The sequence below is a fragment of the Bombus bifarius genome, unplaced genomic scaffold (genome assembly GCF_011952205.1).
Source record: "Bombus bifarius isolate JDL3187 unplaced genomic scaffold, Bbif_JDL3187 scf7180000007992, whole genome shotgun sequence".
Taxonomy (NCBI): Eukaryota; Metazoa; Arthropoda; class Insecta; order Hymenoptera; family Apidae; genus Bombus; species Bombus bifarius.
The window spans coordinates 2,086,205-2,106,224 of NW_022884373.1; the positions used below are offsets into that span (position 1 = coordinate 2,086,205).

Consider the following 20,020-nt stretch of genomic DNA (forward strand, 5'->3'; position numbering starts at 1 on the left):
CCATTTCATAGATATAGAAAGAATAAGATTCTAACGTAGAGTAAGTATTAGGATAAAGTATCGTTGAAGTTGATTATTGCTTAGAAAACCAAGTGATTTTCAAGTTATGTTATGTCTCCTTAATGATCATAGTCCGATGTATGAAAAAAAGAAAAAGAAAATAAAGAAAGTAAGAAAGCGATTATGAAGGATGAAAGGGTGTGGCAGGAAATATAATCATAGAAGGGGAAAAAAGGGGAAAAGAGACGAAAAAAAAATGGAAAAAGACACATATATGTTACCCCCCGAAATTAAACTAACATATTTTCTACAAAAGTATTCTCAAACACTTAGTACATATTATCTCTCAAGTATTTAACCTTAAATTATCAAGTACTTAATGTTTGAATTATTAACGCAAGTATTCAACGTTCGGTATCATTTCAAAAAATGTATTACTTATCTTAATGGTGACGTAAAATATACATACCACAGGAAACTGGATTACGTAATCTCCGTGTTTTAATTCTTGGTAACATATGCTTTTGATGCTTTTCAAAAATCATCGTTTTTCAAAGTAGTAGGAATTCAAACTGAATTGCATCAGCTTGAAACACACAATACAGTCTATAGCTGCCGGTTCCGGTATGGCCTTTAATTGAATCGCAAAGCAGAAAGGCGAAAACCATGGCGGCGGTCTTGTTGGCGAGATTGTACTTTCGCTGTGTTGTACGCTTTTCTGACCGAGAGTACAAGCGCTGAAGGAATAATACCGTGGAAATCGAAACAGAAAGAAAAATGGTACGTAATATATGGAAATCAATGACTGTCCTTTCATTGTTACCACGTAAGAAGTTACCTACGTCAATATAACCTCAAACGGAGCGGAAAAATAAAACGTCATTTTCAGAATCATTCATAATAAAGCAGCCAAGTAATTGATACAGTCAATTTATTCTTATTTTTGTTATTGAAATGTGATTTTAATAGGTGATCAGGTAATTTATAAACATTTGATCGTAATATCAATAGAGCCACTCTAGTGAATCTAGCGAGTCAGATGACGGTGGAGACGATCAGGAAGGGTCTTCTTTCTCGGAAACGAACATCGAGGATGCTCTGACTTCTTTCAGAGAGCAATGGCAACGTGAATTAGAGATATCGCCCAAAAGAGATCGACCAAGAACGCAGTCTACAAAGACAGTTAAAGTTGATGTCTCTAATTCTAACGATGAAGAGTCTATTGAAAGCAAGGTATAATAATGACCAATGGATGTTCTAAAGATATCTCTATGTATGTATATAATATGTGGAAGTAAATATTTCAGGCAAGAAATTTGTTCCTGAAAGGAATTGAATATGAGGAAAGAAGGAAGTTCTATGAAGCAATTCAATTTTACAAACGAGCTGTGTTATTAGTTCCTGACATTGAGTTACGTTTATACGAATCAACTAAAGTAAAATCAAACGATGATAATCATGAAGGATATGACAATGATATAAACAACATTGGTGAAAATGCTGAAAATTATAACGAAGAAGATGAAGAAGAAAGCGATTTATTTGTTAAATTATGCAAAATTGTAAATCAAAATAAATGCGTTTGTTTCCCTAAATTTGAACAAACTGTGAGTACATATACTTAGAATTGTTGGGTAATCTATATTGTTGTGGAACATTATCAGGGCATTCCTTTTTCAGACAACACATATTTCTGCCTTGCCTATGGAGATAGTGCTTTACATCCTAAGATGGGTTGTATCTTCAGAACTTGACTTGAGATCTCTTGAAATGTTCTCCAGAGTATGTCGTGGATTTTATATATCTGCAAGAGATACCGAAATCTGGAGACTTGCCTGTGTTAGGTATGTCAATAAAAATCACTTAATAGATCTCTGTAATAATGGAGTGATCACAAAATGATCAAATTGTATAGAGTATGGGGTGTAAATTGTGGAACCTATGCTCCAAAATATCAATCATGGAGAGATATGTATTTACAACGGCCTAGACTAAGATATAATGGATGTTATATTAGCAAAACCAGTTACATTCGTGATGGTGAAAATAGTTTCCAAGATCGATTTTATAGACCTTGGCATCTGGTGGAATACTTCAGGTACCTGAGGTATGTGATGATACTTGATTATATATTAATTGAGAAAAATGTCAATTCTTATATTATTTCTTTGATAAACAGATTTTTTCCCGAAGGAAGAGTTTTGATGCTAACTTCAACTGATGAAGCCCAAAGTTGTGTAAATTTTTTAAAATATCGCACTCCACGGAATCCATCGGTTCTTATTGGTCATTATATATTACGCGATAATTGTGTTATTCTAATGCTCAAGAAACAGGAAATAAAAGGAGTTAGTACATATAGAAAGAAGAAGAAAGAAACTATGCATGATAGTGGGGAACAAACATTTCATATTGTAAATATCAATGTATATTATATCAAAGTAATTAATATTAAAAACATGATAAGACGTATGATCAAATTATACTTATGGATATTTATAGGAATTTGAAATTCAGGATCATCATAGACGGTTAAATTCGCAATTGAAATGGCTGAGTTACACTATATTTACAAAATATCGAAATGGACATGAAGCGAAAATGTGTTTAAAGGAGCCATCTGTAAGAGAATGGAGAGTATCGGCTATTGGCGGGCGATACCCGTCGCTTAAATTTAGCAGAGTTAAAAGTTATACTCAAGAAAGTGAAGCTCCTTTACAATAATTGTAATTGAACGCAAAATTATTAATCATCTGAATTGTGTAAGAGTACCTACATAATGGAACTGAAATTTAAGAGAAGACTATATTCTTCAAACGAACGTTAAATCTTGTACAGATCACTCTTGATGTACATTCAGAGTATGCACGTTAATGTTACATTCTTCCGCTTATAAACATGTATTATAAACAAGTTCTAATGAAAAAAATACTTTATTCTTAATTTATTATCAAAGTATTTCTTAAATAATTTTTATTAACCTACTGTACAATTCTAGCGTTACAGTTTTCTCTTAAATTCTATCTACATTAATTGTAGGTGATACGTACTGAATGATTTAAGATTTAATATATTGTTTACTATGCACTTCTACGATGCGTTATATGTTTTCAATATAGGTGCTTTTATTTTAAAATATACTAATTGATCACTTTTTTATTTATTTATTAATTATGAAATTTTCAATGAAAATAACGTCAGAGATAAATAATTTTAACGCAATACATACATATATCGATAATTAATTTCGATCAGACTATAAGCTACTGCAGCATGCAATTTATACCAACGATCAGATCCGCAAGGACACGTTCATACGCGATATGGTATACTAAAAATATATTTATTTAGCACGCGTACTATCTATTGATAAATTTCCTCTTCAGATAAAATATTTCATTCTTCGAGACATTCTTGCGGCTCTGCTCTATGCGAATTTCATATAGAACTTTATCATAAACGTATACACTCAATTAAAGTACGTGAAAGAAACGAAAACACGATTGATATACGTATGTTAATTAAATTTATACCATTTACTTTCTAATTGTAAGATCTATCGACTGTGGATAGCAGGTTAATCTATGCCTGTATTTCAAATGTAAATGAACGGATTGTGCATTCTTCGTTCCCGATACCTCTTTATGGGCGATGAATTTACGTATGAATAATTGAAACCCCTATGGAATTAAATAAATTCCAATCGATATTTTGGGATAGTTTTATTCGTTTACACGAGTGGTATCGACATTGAGAAACGATGTGTGTCTAATTAAAGGAACGAATGTCCGGGAACACATAAATTATTGCGGATTTTAAATTCTTATAATCACAACAATAAACGTATTTTTGATGTGCTTATTCGAGTTGAATTATTTTACTCGAAAAAAATGGAATTACTCCTGATATTCGAATTAACGATGAAAATAAATATTTCACCATTTATCTTATTCTCTGTGATATGACAAATTAACTTTTGTACTCGTACTTGTACTTCAACTATTCCACGTGCTCTCTTCTCGTTATATTTGCTTTTTTTTTTATATGTATTAAATTTTGGTACGTATACTTATTTCTTTCTTTGGTTTCTTTACTTAAAAAGTGGCCGTCGATTAAACAGAGTGTGTACCTACACACAAAGTAACCGACGGTTGGCGTAGGCTCGATTTATCACAGACTTCATTAGAAGATTTTCACCCACACCATTCGATCACAGTTCATCGTGTTTCAACTGATCGAGGATCGTTTTATTACACGCGGACGAGTCGGAGATCCAAGCAAGATCTTGCAGAGTCGCAGCGTGCATCGAACAAATCGCCAGGACAACCAGCACGTGCATTAAATTATGAGAATTCAACATTAGATCCAGTTTGCCTGGTATCCATTTCTCAGGAATACGCAAGGCGCCTATTATTGCTCCCACAACCGCTACAAGATCCTAAAAGAAGATAGGTATTTTTTCAATGGTTTTATTTTATATTTTAATGATACATAATACAAAAATTTACTAATTGCATTGACTAATGTTACTAATACCTTTTTATTTAATAGATACATTTAAAACTAAGCATTTTCTGTGAAATGAGCAAATGGTCAACCCCTTCTATCTTATTACTACATCATTGTGTTGATACCAAATAGTCTATTTATTAGAATTAAAAGGTGAAATTATAATAAATTACAATTTTTATTCGCATAAACAAATAAAACTCTAGTTACAGAGAGTTAAACCGAAGTATATGACAGCATTTACCTGTAATACAATGTGAAGTAAAGCGTCTGGAGAACCACCGCTGATACCTAAGTATCGCAGAGTCATCATCAGCATTCTCATGAGAAAAAGGGGTGCGAAACATAATCTTCTCTCCCAAGGAGATCGCGCGTTCATCGCCTGTGAAATATACTTTCAAGTGTTTAAAAACTAAAGACAATGATTTTTAATTTCTAATGGATAAGTCGTGGATACCTTAAGAAGACCCCAAATGCAAAAGAAGCAGTAGATGAACATACAGAAGTACCAATAAATATCAGGCAAACAGTGGATTGTTGCAGCCATCATAGGTATTGCCCCTAAGATTAGGAATGGAATTCAAGTCTATTAGAACTATTATCGTATTATTCATATAACTATTGAATCATGCAGAAGCCAAACTGATCAATCAATTCTTTGATTTCTAAGAAGCAAACGCTAATACTAAAATTAAGAATGTTTCAGAAAGTGAAGTTAATCACTTTGATTTCTAAAGTAATAAGGTGATTCAATTATACTGTAATAATCGCTTAAATAATTACCAAAGCTTTGACACAGCCATATACCGATCATGTCTAATTTTAATAGCGTTCGGTAGAAGATCTCGTCGTAGTTCAAATTCATAAAGAGGTGGTAAATAAAAGACCCAATCCACGGACTAGTGGCACCGATTAAATGACACCAAGATAAAACTGCTATGAGGATACCTTTGGTATTCCATGGGAGAAGTTGCGGAATGGTCAATAACATGTATAGGATGGCAAATCCTGTAACATAATTTTGTTTAATTAATTTACATTATCAAAAGACAGGATATAAATAATAAACTTAAGAAGAGTGTCATTAATTTGTTAAAATAATTACAACTGAAAATCTATTGATCCTATGCAACAAGTCATTTCTTGTCATATAAATGAATGATATATTATCATATTTTCATTCTACAAGTACATATGAAGTAAATCTTTGGCTTAATGAAATTGATACATAATTTGTACTTGTTTGTAATATTCTCTATTCTTTATTCTTTATTCCAAAAAGATAGAAGCTTCCATTCTTTAATTATAAATAAAGAACACTCTCTCTAATTACCTACTTCTTAATTACCTCGTCGTATAAAGTATCTCGTGCAACAGCGAACAATGTTCATTTTTAGAGAATTAATGTTCATTAAATAAATGCTTTTACGTGATGTTCGTGTTTACCTTCACATACGTATAGTCTCTTTTACGCCCATTATTCTTCGGTTATTAATAAACTCTTTGTTGTTTGATATGATTGACGTAACGTGACATTCCCGTTTTAGACATTTTCCGCACGATATTACATACATACGTAATATCGTAAAATCGTCTCATGGATTGTTCAATCGGATCGTTAAAAATTGATATAGAACATGCATATGAATATTGGATGAAGGTATTTAGGAATTTCTCATGAATTTTTCTTTTCAATATGAGATTACTATTATCAATGTCACGAATAGATCACCGAAGGATAACGTACGGCTTCGCTGATCGATCTTTTGTTACCCCGCAGTGCGCCGATAGAAACATAATGATTTCTCTCATAAGTTGACCTTGAAATCGCTTAGTTCAAGGGTAATCCAGTTTTCTACTTTATCGAAGCACGACAGCTACGTAACTCTCCCTTTCGCACCACATTCCGACATTCTAACTAAAGTGATTATATCTAAAAGCTAGATACACGAAAATTTTCATATTATAACATTTTAGATTTTTCGAAAAATAGTTTTTTCACTTATTATTCTATTCTCATTTCAATACTGTCTAAACTGATACACGTGTAGTAGTATCACACGTGTCTAGATAAATGTCTTTCTCCTTTATTTTGATTTCCTTATTTTGAAGTTTGAGAAGCAATAATTACCATGTATAATATGAATGTACAGATGATTTGCAGCGATATATAGATCAATGTGATGTACTAATGAAAATAACTACGTTTCTGTCTCAATAAAAGTCAACATTAATCTTGCCAAAAGAACCTGCTTGCATTTAATAATTACAAAAAGATTTCAATAGATCTAGTATGGAAAGAAAATAAAGACACAAGTATGTAACTCTTCTATATCACACAAGGGTATAGAGGGTTTAATACCAATCATCCGACAATTGATAAAACATTTCAGATCTCCCAATCTCAATTAGACATTCATCCACCATAGCAGAATCCAAGTACCACCATAGCTTCCTAAAGGACTCGCTTTCTATTTTCTACAGCTTAGAACTTACCATGTGTTATGATATTAACAGTCTCATTGTGTATATAAAAGAGACTGCGAAGACACTGTCCGACGGTCATGAGCGGTCTGTAACCAGTGCGGATATGGGGATTGAATTGCAAGTGTTGAGGCATGTCGCTCCATCGTCGCAGAAGGCGAACCTTCGGTTTCTCTTCTTGCGATGGCTCCTCGTGCATTCTTCTCTGATCGTTGTCCTGGCGATAAAATACTTTCGCGTTGCTAATATCCTGGAGCGGAGGATCTGCCGCCTCCGCATGGTGCTCGTCGTCTCGAAGCAACGTCGTGCAAACGAAGTGCTCGTGAGGAATGTTAGAAGCACGGAGCCGCGCGCGGGGCACAGATCAACCTCTAGAAACGAGTGTCTTGGACGTCGGTGGTGTCGTTACTGCATCAGTTGCGTACTCGATGCTCTCTGTCCACCACCATCCGTAGTTCCGACCTCTCTGACGGTGCCGTTACCACGGAGACCGCATCGATCCTTTTCATTGCCAAAGAGAACGCACCCCTCGAATACACGCGACCAGTTTCCGCGGGCTTGGTCACGGATTTAGCCCAGAAATGCAGTTCAGAGGGACTTGCTTAATTCGCAGAACCACGCCGGTTTTAGAAATTACACGCGTCATGAACGTATGGGGAAAATCGGCTGTGAGGATTATTTCTAAGGTAGAACACGTGAACATGGGTTTTCGATAGAAGTCTATTGGAATGGAATTAGGTAATGAACCGATTGACCGAACTTTTGCCAATCGAATACACTTTCAGTAGCTTGCGAACGTATTCGAACTCTCGCGAAACTCTTTTACGAATATATTATGAATGTTATACACACATTATCTTTAACTCTTATTATACGTTTAAAGTGACTTTTCATGCCATTACAGTAACTTTTTATTAAATGTACGTTTACGGTAAATGTCATGTGACTTTTTTTATACATCCTTAGATTAGTTTTCAATTTTATCGGTATAAGCGTTACAGTTGCGTTTCAATGTTAATGACATTTCAAAATGCTTTATGTAACACGAGCAATGTTCAAATACTTTCTTGAGCTACTATACATATATGTATGCACGTGGATTCCTATTATTTGATCGAGGAATCGCATAGATAACGAAGAAAATCAACGAATTATTCTTATATGAATATTTGTTTAGAGAACGGCTTTAAGGAAATGAAGTTGTATCATAGTACTTTTTTGACTTTGCGGATCGTATACTCTGAATTTCGTAGAAGATTGATTTTCTTTGTCGGAAAATTTCTTTATCCAATTTCACTCGAGTGCCTTTTATAGCCGCGACTGGATTATTTAAGAAACGCATGGGGCTTGATATTTATACGTGCGATCAATTAAAAGGACACATTACCTTTTTCAATATTTCATCGATGAATTTGGCAACTGTTGATTAGATCCATTTTACTATTGTCATACGGACATCGTCAATATAAATCGCCCTGGAAACGTTAAAATGTCGATATAAATATATAAATATTGATCTCGTTAATAAAATTTAATAAACCCATGTGATTTAAAAATCCAAAGAATGGATATTTCTTTCGTTTTAACTGTTAAAATAACGCGTTACATATTTTTATTTTTATCGTGCTTGAAGATCAATTTTTGCTTTCTAAATTGAAAGTCACGAAGCGAAATAAATGACAGACAATATTTTTAGTTCAATAGACCGCGCTTCAGATAAAAAGATGATTTTGATGTAGGGCCAATATTCAACACGATCTGAATACCGTATAAATCGAAAACGACGGTGCGATACTCATTGACTCTAGATTGTTCTCGGAGTGATTGCCTTTTTCTTGCGAAACGTCATTCACTGTCTTTTAAGGGAAACAGGAAACAAGACCTGACACGTGAACGTGAATTTCACGCGATCTGCCTCCTGCGGCTGCAGCCGTAAGAAAAGATAAGGACGGATACTCGATTCGATCTAATGGACAGTTTCCAACTTGTAAGCTTATATAATTTATTCGTGAATCACAGTCGATTTCATTTGCTATATACGATACGATTGTCCCTTTGTAGCTACTTGATCTACTAACACGTTATACGCATAGAATGATTAAGACAGTTTTAGTCTTTGTTCTTTGATTACAATCAAAGCTGTGAAGTCGATTTTATTTCGTGTATGGGGTTAGTTAGTCGCGCAAGCGCTATGAGCTAAAACACATTACCTGCATCGAGTCCATTTCGTAAGCTGGATAAAATGGGTGCAGTTTTAGTACAGTGTCTATTATACCGTTTTACTACAAGAAGCACGTCTATTTTAAATAGCGTATTAAAGGTTCAAAACAATCGCGGTTATCTTTATCGTGGACGACAGGTATGTGTCATGTAGAAGTCACGTGTAAAAAGTCGAAATTTTAACTATGTACAGTCATTAAATCCATTAATTCACCTATCATCATTTTCCCTCCTCCATAACACGATTGGCGCAGGTCCAGATGTATCACGTGGCCTTGTGCACGGGGTAATCACAATCACATCGAGTTATCGACTTGCTCTCATCGAATCGGAGTTCCCTTGTGTTAAAGGACTTAGTGTAGCTTCGATGGTCACAAAATGTAGTGCACGATATAACGGTGCCTTTTGCTTTTTGTTTCTTTTTCTTTGCGCATAATTCAGTGAATCTTCATAAAGAGTTTCGAATTATACATGTGTAAATATAGAAATCAGAATTTATTGGAACAATGATCGAAATGGTTACAGCATTCGTACAGAGAATTATGGACGATCGCAACGAATTTGATCCCTTCTGCAATGATGAAATGTTACACCGAGAGGAACTCTAAACTCATCGCGATTGATTCAACAATAGGGGTAAGTGTCTCTGCTTTTCTCTTAAAATAGTCATTTCTTGAGAATATGCTTGTTTATTTGTTTTCAATTTTCGCGGTAATTTTTAATTTATCTTACGTAGGCATATCGTCTGCTTACATAAATCGTTTACCGATAATGATGTAGTTACCCTCTTGAATATACTTGGGTGTGGTGCCACCTACGATAATATACGGAGGTCATCAAACGACATCAATCGGTCATGGAGAATTTATATGATTACTTCAGAACCTCGTGAACATTCTAGTTTTGTTTACAATTACTTGAAATTTGAGTATGCTCTGGAAGTTAATGACTTTAATAAAGTGTGGTGTCGTACGAGTTATTACTAATCTAATGTGGGGACAGGTATGTAAAGTTCCTCTAATAAAATAAGCGCAACAAGTTAGATTGATATTTTGGAATAAAGGCTAGGTTGTTTTTTAACATATATTTTGAACAGAAATAGCAAATTTATTTCGTACTGATAATACTTGCATAATAAATTAGTAATTGGGTGTTATTTTTATATAGATTTTGTACGATACACGTTTTCTTCGTGCCGCTTACAAACGAGGTTATCAGGCGTATATCACACATGTCACAAACATCGTTCGTTTTAGTTGAAATAATTTGTTCCATTTTCAGAATTTATTGCATCATATATATATAATTTATTATTATAATGGAATAATAATAGAATAATAGTTATTAAAGAAAGTGTTTTATTTACTAACACGTATCGAAATATACGATTTCATTTCGATATTGTTCATAGAATATTTATTTAAAATATAAAAATAAATTAATAATGTCATAATTAGTACGTCGATAATTTATTTAATTTTATAACATTAAAGTATTTAGTATAATGAAACAATTATGAAAAATTGTGCAATATACACGAAGTTTATACGACATACATAAATTAAAACAATTTATTATTGAAGTAAATTATAATCGTTTTGAACTTAGAAATATTTTCTTCTGATTGAAAAATAAATTTTGCATGAATTTTTATTATTGTCTGTGAACGTGGTAGCCGGTACTTGTAGGTACAAATTACATCGTTTTGTATCTGCCGCAAGCACTTAGTGGTGGGGGGGATTAGTAAGGTTCGCTCGTGCGCAGTCGTTTCAGTTCGTTTATACTCGGGTCTACGATTCCGCACGAACATAGTCGAATACCATTCGCCAATCGCATCGATCCGATGTCCACATCGTTGTCACATACAACAGTGTCGTACGTAGCACTCTCATTGCGCTCTTTGAATATTTTGTGTTTGCAAGTACATTTTGGGACCAACCAAGCTTGATTTATCCCTTAAACGTAAGTCTTCTTTTCGCAAATATTATCACAGTACGTTAAACTTTGATTACTCAAAATGTCCAGCAGAAATTATGCATGTGTTGCGTTCACTGGTACTTGATGCTTCTCTACCTTCAAGATGGCCGTTTCATGAAAGTTCCCTTATGGCGTATGCTTTGCGGTTGTCTCTCTATTCGTAAATTTTGTCGCTTTCATTCTCTCACGATTATTAAATACGTACGTATTGTACGTTGTCGCAATGCACAATCTATTCTTCAAGGATGTTAGGGTTTAAGCTCGACGCTTCGTCCCAAGAGACGAGTATTCCATTAGCATTGATTTTACTGGTAAGCGTGTCTATACGTACTCGTTACCTCATTTTTATTTTATTTCCCTGCTCTTCATTATATCTGCCGCCGTGCACATCGTATTATCGTTCTAATCGTCTTCTCCTCCACGTTTCCCGTGTAACGTACGTTCAACGATTTTGGCGGGATTGACGATTTCACATGGAAAATGAATCCTCTGGTTTTCGCATAGGGCTGTATAGCACTCTCAACAAACTTTCTCAAGAGTTATAGATATAGTTACTTATCTTTTCGGAGTGGGCTGTTTTCCTTATAGTGCTTAGTACGCTCTTACGATGCGACTGCCCACATTTTCCAGAATTTTTTGAGCTGATGTCTACGTCGTTGTCGAAAAGCAGTGTCATACCTCAAGCATCAGCTTCACGTTCTTGGATATCATCCATCTTCAGTTTCATTTGGAACCAATTGAGCCCGTTTCGCCTTCCTGATGTAAGTACATGTACTGTCGTTTCAATAGAAAGGCTCAATAGAAAGGTCCTAATATCTTCCTGAAATTCGTACAATATTTTCAGTTGTGCATTTCATATATCTATGATCTTCGATTCTTTTCTTCAATCCTGATTGTAATGTCATATTAATTATGATAAAATATCAGAATTTCTCTAGAAAACTAATAAGTCTAGGTCATTTAAAAATTATAGTTAAGTTTCACTTTGCCTGTTTGCTTCAACTTATATTTTATGTAATTTTAAGCTAGTTACAGTACAGTGATCAGATAAGTCATATTTGCATGAATTATACATAAGTACATATAAGTATTTTTGGTTATGATGGCTCATTTGTATATTTTTATATCATATATATATATAATATCATATAACTCTTTTTATATGTAGTTCTTCCTTTCTGAATCTTTTAATACATAAAAAAATCAATCACCTAATACATTTAATTTGTATTATTTAATTTATTTGGCTTTTATGTATATTATGTATTGAAAATATTTTTAAAAGCAAACAATAAAGTTATATTTATGTTGAAAAAAGAATATATATAATATAACAAATTTATGGTAATACCATGCTTTCTTATAATATCTTGAACATTTTAAAACATTTTCAACTATTCTCAAAAAAATTTCTTATGTTACATTAATAATGTGTCATAATATTGGATCATAATTCTTATATCATATTCAATATGTTTTGATCATCATAATGGAGCAGAGTAGTTTAATGAACGTATAATTATGTATATTCTTTAAACTTTCACCATTGGGTTTATGACTATATTTTATGAATCTGAGTCTTCTTAGCTGCGGAGGCATTTGCTTTTCATTCATTAATTTCTTTTCAGATCTGTGTGTGTATATGAACTCTAAATAATATATTATCGTTTGTTTCAGATGCCACGAAGCAGGAGGCGTCATCGTACTCGTAGCCATTCAAGAGCACGTTCACACTCTGCAGGGTCTCTCTCATATGAACACAAGAGACGCCGCATTGACTATGAAAGTCCACGAAGTAAAGGAACTTATAGGTAAGTAACAGCACTAAATTATTTATTCTATAACATATATACCATCATGGATCTGACTGAGAATCTAGGCGATTACCTCTTAATCTTATATACTATAAGCAAGAAACATTAATATTTCTGTTAAAATAATATAAACCTATGTCTGATACACAATGTTGCTTGACAGTGACATAGTGTCTATTAAGAGCATGTGTAAATCAATGACTAAACAATACGACGACTATGTTAATAAACTATTCATGGGCATGTTGAAGCAGAAAATTAGGGCAATCAAAACGTGTTTACTATTGCGGATGAAATAAAAAAAAGAAACAAAGTTTTTTCTATGGCATAATATTTTGAAAACAAGAGTAAAACCGTTGGAGCGCAAAACTGACTTTTTTTTGTAAGACTTGCGTAAAAAACATTAAGGAGGAAGCAGGGTGGGGAATAAGTGGAGCTACAGCACACGAGACCAATGCCACGAACGCGATCTCCCACTCCGAACACGCCTAGTATGAACCGAGGAGACGATAGAAATTCTCCATGAGATCTTTATGGCTGTCAGTCGTGGTCGGTGCGTTCGAGCTTCCACATACTCGCTGGGGAGGTCTTTCTACAAGATTTACCGGACGTAGTTGATTCAATCGAGTAACGGAATAAGTCGTGTTGGCTGTTGTCTCGAAAAACGATTCGAAAAGCATACGTGAGTGCTGATGTGGGTTTTATCTGAAATGATTTTATTTGGAAAGAATTGCAAGCGTGCGAAAGGTATAAATGAGTCGAGGTACAGTGGAGGATACTTATTAGGGTTTAGATGTATGTGCATTGTGTAGTTTATATTCAATGTACGTAGAACATGTACGATGTTAGTAATTTTGCGCGTAATTCGATGTTTATAATTGTTGCTTGGAAATGTATAAGTATATACTGGGATTTAGGACAGCAAAAATATAGTAGATTTTTAGTGTTGCTTCCTGTGGCTGATTACACACGTTCTGTAACTTTATCCAGAATAGATTTCGTGTATTGCTGCAATTGTTAACGATTCCTCCTCGTATGAGACGAAAAAGATTGGAAGCTTATTATCAGACGCTTTATATGTATTGTAATTTATCAAGTATAATGAGTCATGAATAAACGATTATTGTTTGTTCTTGGCGGTCCCGTTTGCGTAAGTGTGTACAGAGCTTTGTTTTACGTGTCTCGGATTGCTACTTAATATAAGGCTTGTTTTGTCAGGCAATGTTTGTTTAGAGAACAAAATATGTCGATGATTAGGAAATTGGTTAGTTAGATACTTATGTTTTATAATCAAACAGGTTGTTAAATTAAATTAATTTAAAGTGGATAGATTAATTAAGGTAATTTGCTTTGGATGATTTGATTATAATTATTCAGAATTGTTTAGAAGTTCATTATCATGTCTAATGTAAAACATATATTATTCAATATGTGTGAATAGCAAGAATAATGAACTATTATACAACTAGTATACCATGAAATTTTATAAAATATGTATCTTAACATTCAGCTTAATCTATGTAACTTTTTAATAATTTTGGAAAGTATATATTTGATATTAGAAAGTGAATAATTTTAACACACGATTATTTACATATCTATCTTAATTCATATCATGATTCGTATTCAAACTAACAACTTATAATATAAAATATCTAATTTCACAAAATTCCCTCACACGCTTGGTATAAAATTATTATTCATTGATTGGAAACATTATATCAAATCCTACAAAATAAATTACCAACTAACACGAAAGAAATTCCATACTATTCACACAATCGGAAACTTCATTGTATACAATAAGAGGTAGTAGCTTTCAAGATATCGATCCTATCGTTTAAATAATATAGTAGAGGTTCTAACACGATCAATATCATGAGATATCCACTGTAAATTTTATTTTCAATTGCATCGATCGCCCCGCATTAAATATTTCTCGTTTAGACATTAGATGCTCAGTTTGATTGTATTTCGAGCACCGTGATTTAAAGAATAAATAGATCAGAAAAAGAACTCGTGATCGAACCCGTTGGAGTTGATTTAGTTGCACTGGCTCGCCAGAAACGCGGAAGGATTCTTGGACAAACGTGGTATGTCGCAGCAGCGCGTGGATGAGAAGGTGTTTTGTAGAAGTCGTCGCTCGCTGAGATCGCTTAATTAAAATGCCCTTAGATGGCAATTGCCATCACTCTTCTGAACTATTCTAACGCCGGAAAGTATTATTGAGAAACTGCTAAAGGAAATTTGTCGTACGAGAATTTTATTGATGCGCACTTTATTCCTAATTATTCAACCACCGTCGTGTTTGTCGGATGACAATTATCGTATATTGATTGGCAGAAGAAAATTTAAAAGGCAAGAGTTTTGAGAAGATGTCATGATCTTATAAAACGGAATTATATTTGACGAGAGCTACTCCAGAATGAAAATTGCTATTAACATGTTAGAAGATCAGAACAAAAATCATCAGAAGAATTTTATTATTTGTATGTTCTTGATTCAAAATTCTAGCAAGTTTAGTAAACTTGGAGTTTGAAATTTATATGGAGCAGGTTGAATAAATTATTGCAAGTTATATTTTTAAGTTTTCTAAAATTTATAGTTTAGATAGTTATTGGGGTTGAAATGAAATAAATATTGAAATGTAATCTTTTCCCTCTGCGTTAAATGCGACAGGATAAACTAAATATTTGCTGTAAATAACTTTAGAGCTATCGTTAGGGGAACAGAGAAGCTTTTTATCGTATTTTGATAACTCTTATGGAACTTCGTAACATTTACTTGAGTTATTATATCTCATTTTGTATAGTAAAAGAGCTACGACGTCGCATGCTGCTTAAAAGTATCTGAATAGTTGATAGGATATAAGGCGTGCAATCGTAGATAAAATGACTTGCGATAATTTTCTTTATGACCGTTGCAACTACGTATAGTGTGTCACTATGACGCGATAAAAATGTTTTTTAAAAGTTAAGATATCAGAATAAAATTGATGTCCGCTACTATGAAAGCTTATATAATTATTCTGCTTCTTGAACAATTCTTTATCTTCAGATTATTTCATTTTCATATATATGAATCAATGAAAGATATAGTTGATGAGTTAATACTAGTATGTCGTTAATATAAATAGTTTAGGGAAATTCATATCCATTTAAATGTCTTGATATGAGCGAGTATATCTTCTTGAGTTCCTTATTTATGAAATGTATTCATAACTTTAATTATGTAGAGTATCACAAAGTAACATTTTATGAAGAATAATGACGATGGTAGTAAAATTTTGTAATAATCTGTAGAGTTTATTAGAATTCCTTATGTAACAAATAGATGTCATTGTGTAATAGAACATTTTGCCTTATCTTTTCTTTTTTCTCTGTGTTTTTTTTTTTTTTTTAAGGGAAGTAATGAAACTCTCTTATAAATCTCATTACATCAAATAATTTATTATTTGTTTATTTTCTCTGGATTTTAACGGAAAATTAATTTAAATAACAAGCTACTTCTCTGTTATTTAAAATGGCAAGATACTAACGAATAGAACCTGAACAAATATTTTTACATAAAGAGCCTTTTCATATTCTTAAACAAACATTTAGAATAATTATGGAAAGATTTAAAAATCCAATTGCTATAAATTCTGAACGAGTAAACAGTGTACATGTTTCTTCCTTACGATGTTCTTTAAAAAAGAATTAATTAATCTTGTAGTGGAAAGACTTTAATCGTTGTTGAGAAAGTAGCAGCCAGTTACAACGTGTTTGCGCGTTCCAGTTTGTACACTTGCATCGCTAGAAAAACGTGCAATTTCTCTTCGTATCAATATATTATAAACTGCGTCTCATGATGAAGTTATCTCGACTTTCGGCAATTTATGATATTGTAAATCGAATTTCACGACGCTGTAATGCAAAACCTGGCTGGAGAATGTATAGAATTTCATTAATATACGCGATGAAAATCAACGAGGAGATCGTTATCGCTTCTAATTTTGGAAATCTTTGAAGTTGCAGTGATAACCACGTAACATCGTATATCGATGATTTTCTTGGAACTTCTTAATGAATTTGCATTGACTTACTGTAGACTACGATCATTTTCTGAGCTTTATTTTTCGGTAAAGAAAGTCGTACACTGTTTAGAAATAAATTTTTCAACGTAGTTTCTCTCAGAATTTTATTGAATTTTCAGCGATTTGTATTCTGAAGTCAGGTATTTTTTTTTTTTTTTTTAGTTAATTCACCTTTTCGTAACTTGACTCCTGGAATTTTAGTATGTTTACAATGATTCGCTTTGAACTAGAACGTTTTATAATCAATCCTAATTTTTCGTAAATAAATATTCACTGTGTTAGACTATTTAAGTATCCATATCGTGCGTTTACTGATGATTTCGTGGCTGCCACTGGACAAATTATGGAAACGTGGTCTGGGAATCGTACTATTATGTTTGGAATGATTAGATAGCTTGAGACTCGATAAAGTATCATAGGAAATTTTACTGAAGATTTTCCATTCAAAGTTTATCAAATCTGTGGCATAAACGTAGTGTTCCGATTCTATCTCGATGATTAATCGAGAAAAAGAAACCAATCCAGGCCTTACAAAAAAACGTGATAACGACATAGGAAGAAATTCGGAGAACAAAACACAGAATAGAAAGTAACAGAATTTTATATTTCCATTGAATCGTAATTGATTCGCCGGAATTCAGGAAAAAATCCATTGATAATTTATAATACGCGTTTCGAATTAAACAGACAATCGCGAAGCAAGATTTTACGTTTGAAAAACGCGCGGTATTTTCACGGTTGATTAATCGTGCATTTCACGGAAGATTTCGAGGATACGAAACGACTAATATGAGAGTTTAGAGATTAATTAAATGCTTAAAGCTTCTTCGTTCGTTGCCTTTAAGGTTGCATTTAACGAATAGTGGTAATTTCTCGTTGCAGTTATTTCCTGGTATCGCGTGCCGGTCGATGACTGATCTCAATTGCGTTTCTTCGAAATTATTCAATTTCGAGATTCCAACGCGTTTCTTGATGTATTATACGCCCGATAGCAATTTGTATATACCGACGGTGTACCGCGATTTCTTGCGCGTTTGCAGTTGATCGTGATAAACGACCGGGAATAAGGAAGGAACGATGGAGAAACTTAGCCTCGTAGACGTTTAGTAATGCCAAGGGTCGAGAAGATACCAGCGGAGAAACAGCTTCTCTGCATTTTTAGCTTAGCTAGTCATTTTCTGTTCCTTCTAAATGAAAGGATTTTTGTGCTTCTATTTAGAAATTCATCATACAGTAATTTATATTATTGGAATTTTTGAATTATTTTAGTAGAATTGTTGGAATTTTATTTCTTTCCTTTTGCTTTGTTGATGATATTCCTCTTTTTAAATGAACAAGTTTTTCGAAAGTCTTTTTAACAGTTCTACTATTTTTTAATTAGGTATACTTGTGATTTTGTGTTCGATTGGAAAACATTGTACAAGCGTTTACGTTCTAAGAAAGGAAGAGTTTATTGCTTAATAATTTGGCATTAAATTCAATAAGTAGAATCTTGTAATAATTTGGGTTGATCTTTACGCGGAGAAAACTTCGAGAAAGTTTGACGATTTACGGTTACCGCAGAGAATATTTCTCTAAAAGCTTGCTGCTAATGTATATCTAAGCGATCTTATAGCCTGTTTCCGTTGAATCATTTATCAGCATGTTTCGTTTCATCGCTAGATCTCGTTAACAAATGAATTGTCTGTAGGCGAGAGACAATCACGTGCAAGGCTGACCTATTGTAAAATTTCCTTTATAAGACAGGAAAATATTATCTTTTTTTCCTACTACGAATTATATTTTAGTAAAAATTCGTAACACACTAGAAACCATCAAGGCAAGTCGTTAAAAGCCCCACAAGGCCCACTTAAAAGAGAAGAAATTCCGAGAGTAATTATTTTGAGATGATAAACTACATAATCGTAATCACAGTAAGTAATCAAGAGTTTCTACAAATTACGTTCTGCAAAAGAATCCTTAGCCAGTTGGAGATGCAATTGGTACGCGTAAAATCTAAGCTTCCTAATTATCTCCAACCATAACGCGAGACCGTGCTCTCGAGTTAATTACCTTCGTTACCGGTCTAATTAATTACATAGCTGCACGCGTTTACGCGATTGAACGATAATAAACAAGGCTCCCGATGAAACCGTTTGTACTCTGGCAAATTGGCTGCCGCAACGATAAAAATTCTCAGTCCCCGTTTAACGTCGCTATTGTACGTTACGATCTTTCTTGTGATTTTGTCGTAGCTAGAAAACCTGTCGTCTCTAATGAGCGCTCGTTCTTACGCCAATTACGTTTTTGTTCTTCGTTTCTCGATTCTTGGTTTCTTTCGTAACATTGTACGATTCTCTGCTCGATTAAGATCTTACGGTTGCGCGTGTTGGTCGTTGCTTTGCTTCGAGTAAAGAGTTGGAAAGAAAATTCAAAATTTTTAATGCGTTTTGTTCTTCGATATACGAATGAGATGAAAATCTGTCGCGTAAAAAGAGCATTGAAATTGAAAAAGATTTCAAGATGGAATTTTATAGATAGACTATGAACGTTTGAGCCAGGAATTGTAAAAAAGAATTTTCAATTTTAAATGAATCTGGTCGTTAAATATATAAATGGGACAAGAGTTTCTTGCGTAAAGTACAATGCAAATAGAAGAAATTTCGAGGTGAAATTTTATAAATAGATTATGAACGTTTGCTCTGGGGATTGTAAAAAGAATTAAACATTTTTAATGAATCTTGTCCTTAAATATACAAATGAGGTAAATGGAATGAGGAAAGTTTTCGAGGTGAAATTTTATAAATAGATTACCAATATTTGAACCGGAAATTATGAAAAGGATTTTAAATTTTAAATGCGCCTTGTCGTTCAATATATAAACGAGATAAACATTTATTGCATAAAGGAGACTGAAGTTTGAAAGGATTTTAAATGTTAAAAATAGATTATGAACGTTTTT

The 20,020-nt window shown here is 33.3% G+C and overlaps 3 protein-coding genes across 12 annotated transcripts in view; 2 read left to right on the plus strand and 1 right to left on the minus strand.

Annotated features, from left to right (window-relative positions):
* The first annotated feature begins 458 nt into the window (after positions 1-458).
* On the plus strand, positions 459-3,329 carry LOC117205674 (F-box only protein 9). Its single transcript, XM_033444343.1, has 7 exons — positions 459-780; positions 1,012-1,233; positions 1,308-1,607; positions 1,681-1,844; positions 1,916-2,107; positions 2,180-2,414; positions 2,503-3,329. The coding sequence occupies exons 1-7, from the start codon at positions 778-780 to the stop codon at positions 2,722-2,724; spliced, it is 1,338 nt and encodes a 445-aa protein (XP_033300234.1). The 5' UTR covers positions 459-777; the 3' UTR covers positions 2,725-3,329.
* A 378-nt stretch (positions 3,330-3,707) lies between these two features.
* On the minus strand, positions 3,708-7,630 carry LOC117205675 (progestin and adipoQ receptor family member 4). Of its 2 annotated transcripts, none has more exons than XM_033444344.1 (5): positions 7,006-7,192; positions 5,293-5,517; positions 4,967-5,070; positions 4,754-4,891; positions 3,708-4,438 (listed from the first exon to the last, which is right to left on the minus strand). In XM_033444344.1, the coding sequence occupies exons 1-5, from the start codon at positions 7,190-7,192 to the stop codon at positions 4,211-4,213; spliced, it is 882 nt and encodes a 293-aa protein (XP_033300235.1). In that variant the 3' UTR covers positions 3,708-4,210. The 2 variants fall into 2 exon arrangements, with proteins under 2 accessions (XP_033300235.1, XP_033300236.1); XM_033444345.1 differs by having other exon boundaries at positions 4,164-4,438; positions 5,458-5,517; positions 7,006-7,630.
* Positions 7,631-9,220: 1,590 nt separating this feature from the next.
* The window catches only part of LOC117205672 (serine/threonine-protein kinase Doa), a 44,037-nt gene continuing 33,237 nt past the window's right edge, over positions 9,221-20,020 (plus strand). Inside the window, exons 1-4 of one of the 9 annotated variants that reach the window (XM_033444329.1) lie at positions 11,322-11,501; positions 11,705-11,735; positions 11,821-11,951; positions 12,868-13,001. In XM_033444329.1, the coding sequence (XP_033300220.1) occupies positions 11,436-11,501; positions 11,705-11,735; positions 11,821-11,951; positions 12,868-13,001 (362 nt within the window). In that variant the 5' untranslated portion in view covers positions 11,322-11,435. Of the gene's footprint in view, positions 9,353-9,549; positions 9,850-10,004; positions 10,216-11,321; positions 11,502-11,704; positions 11,736-11,820; positions 11,952-12,867; positions 13,002-13,534; positions 13,768-20,020 lie in introns of those variants that run through there. The other 8 variants (XM_033444330.1, XM_033444333.1, XM_033444331.1 and 5 more) reach the window with 8 other exon arrangements.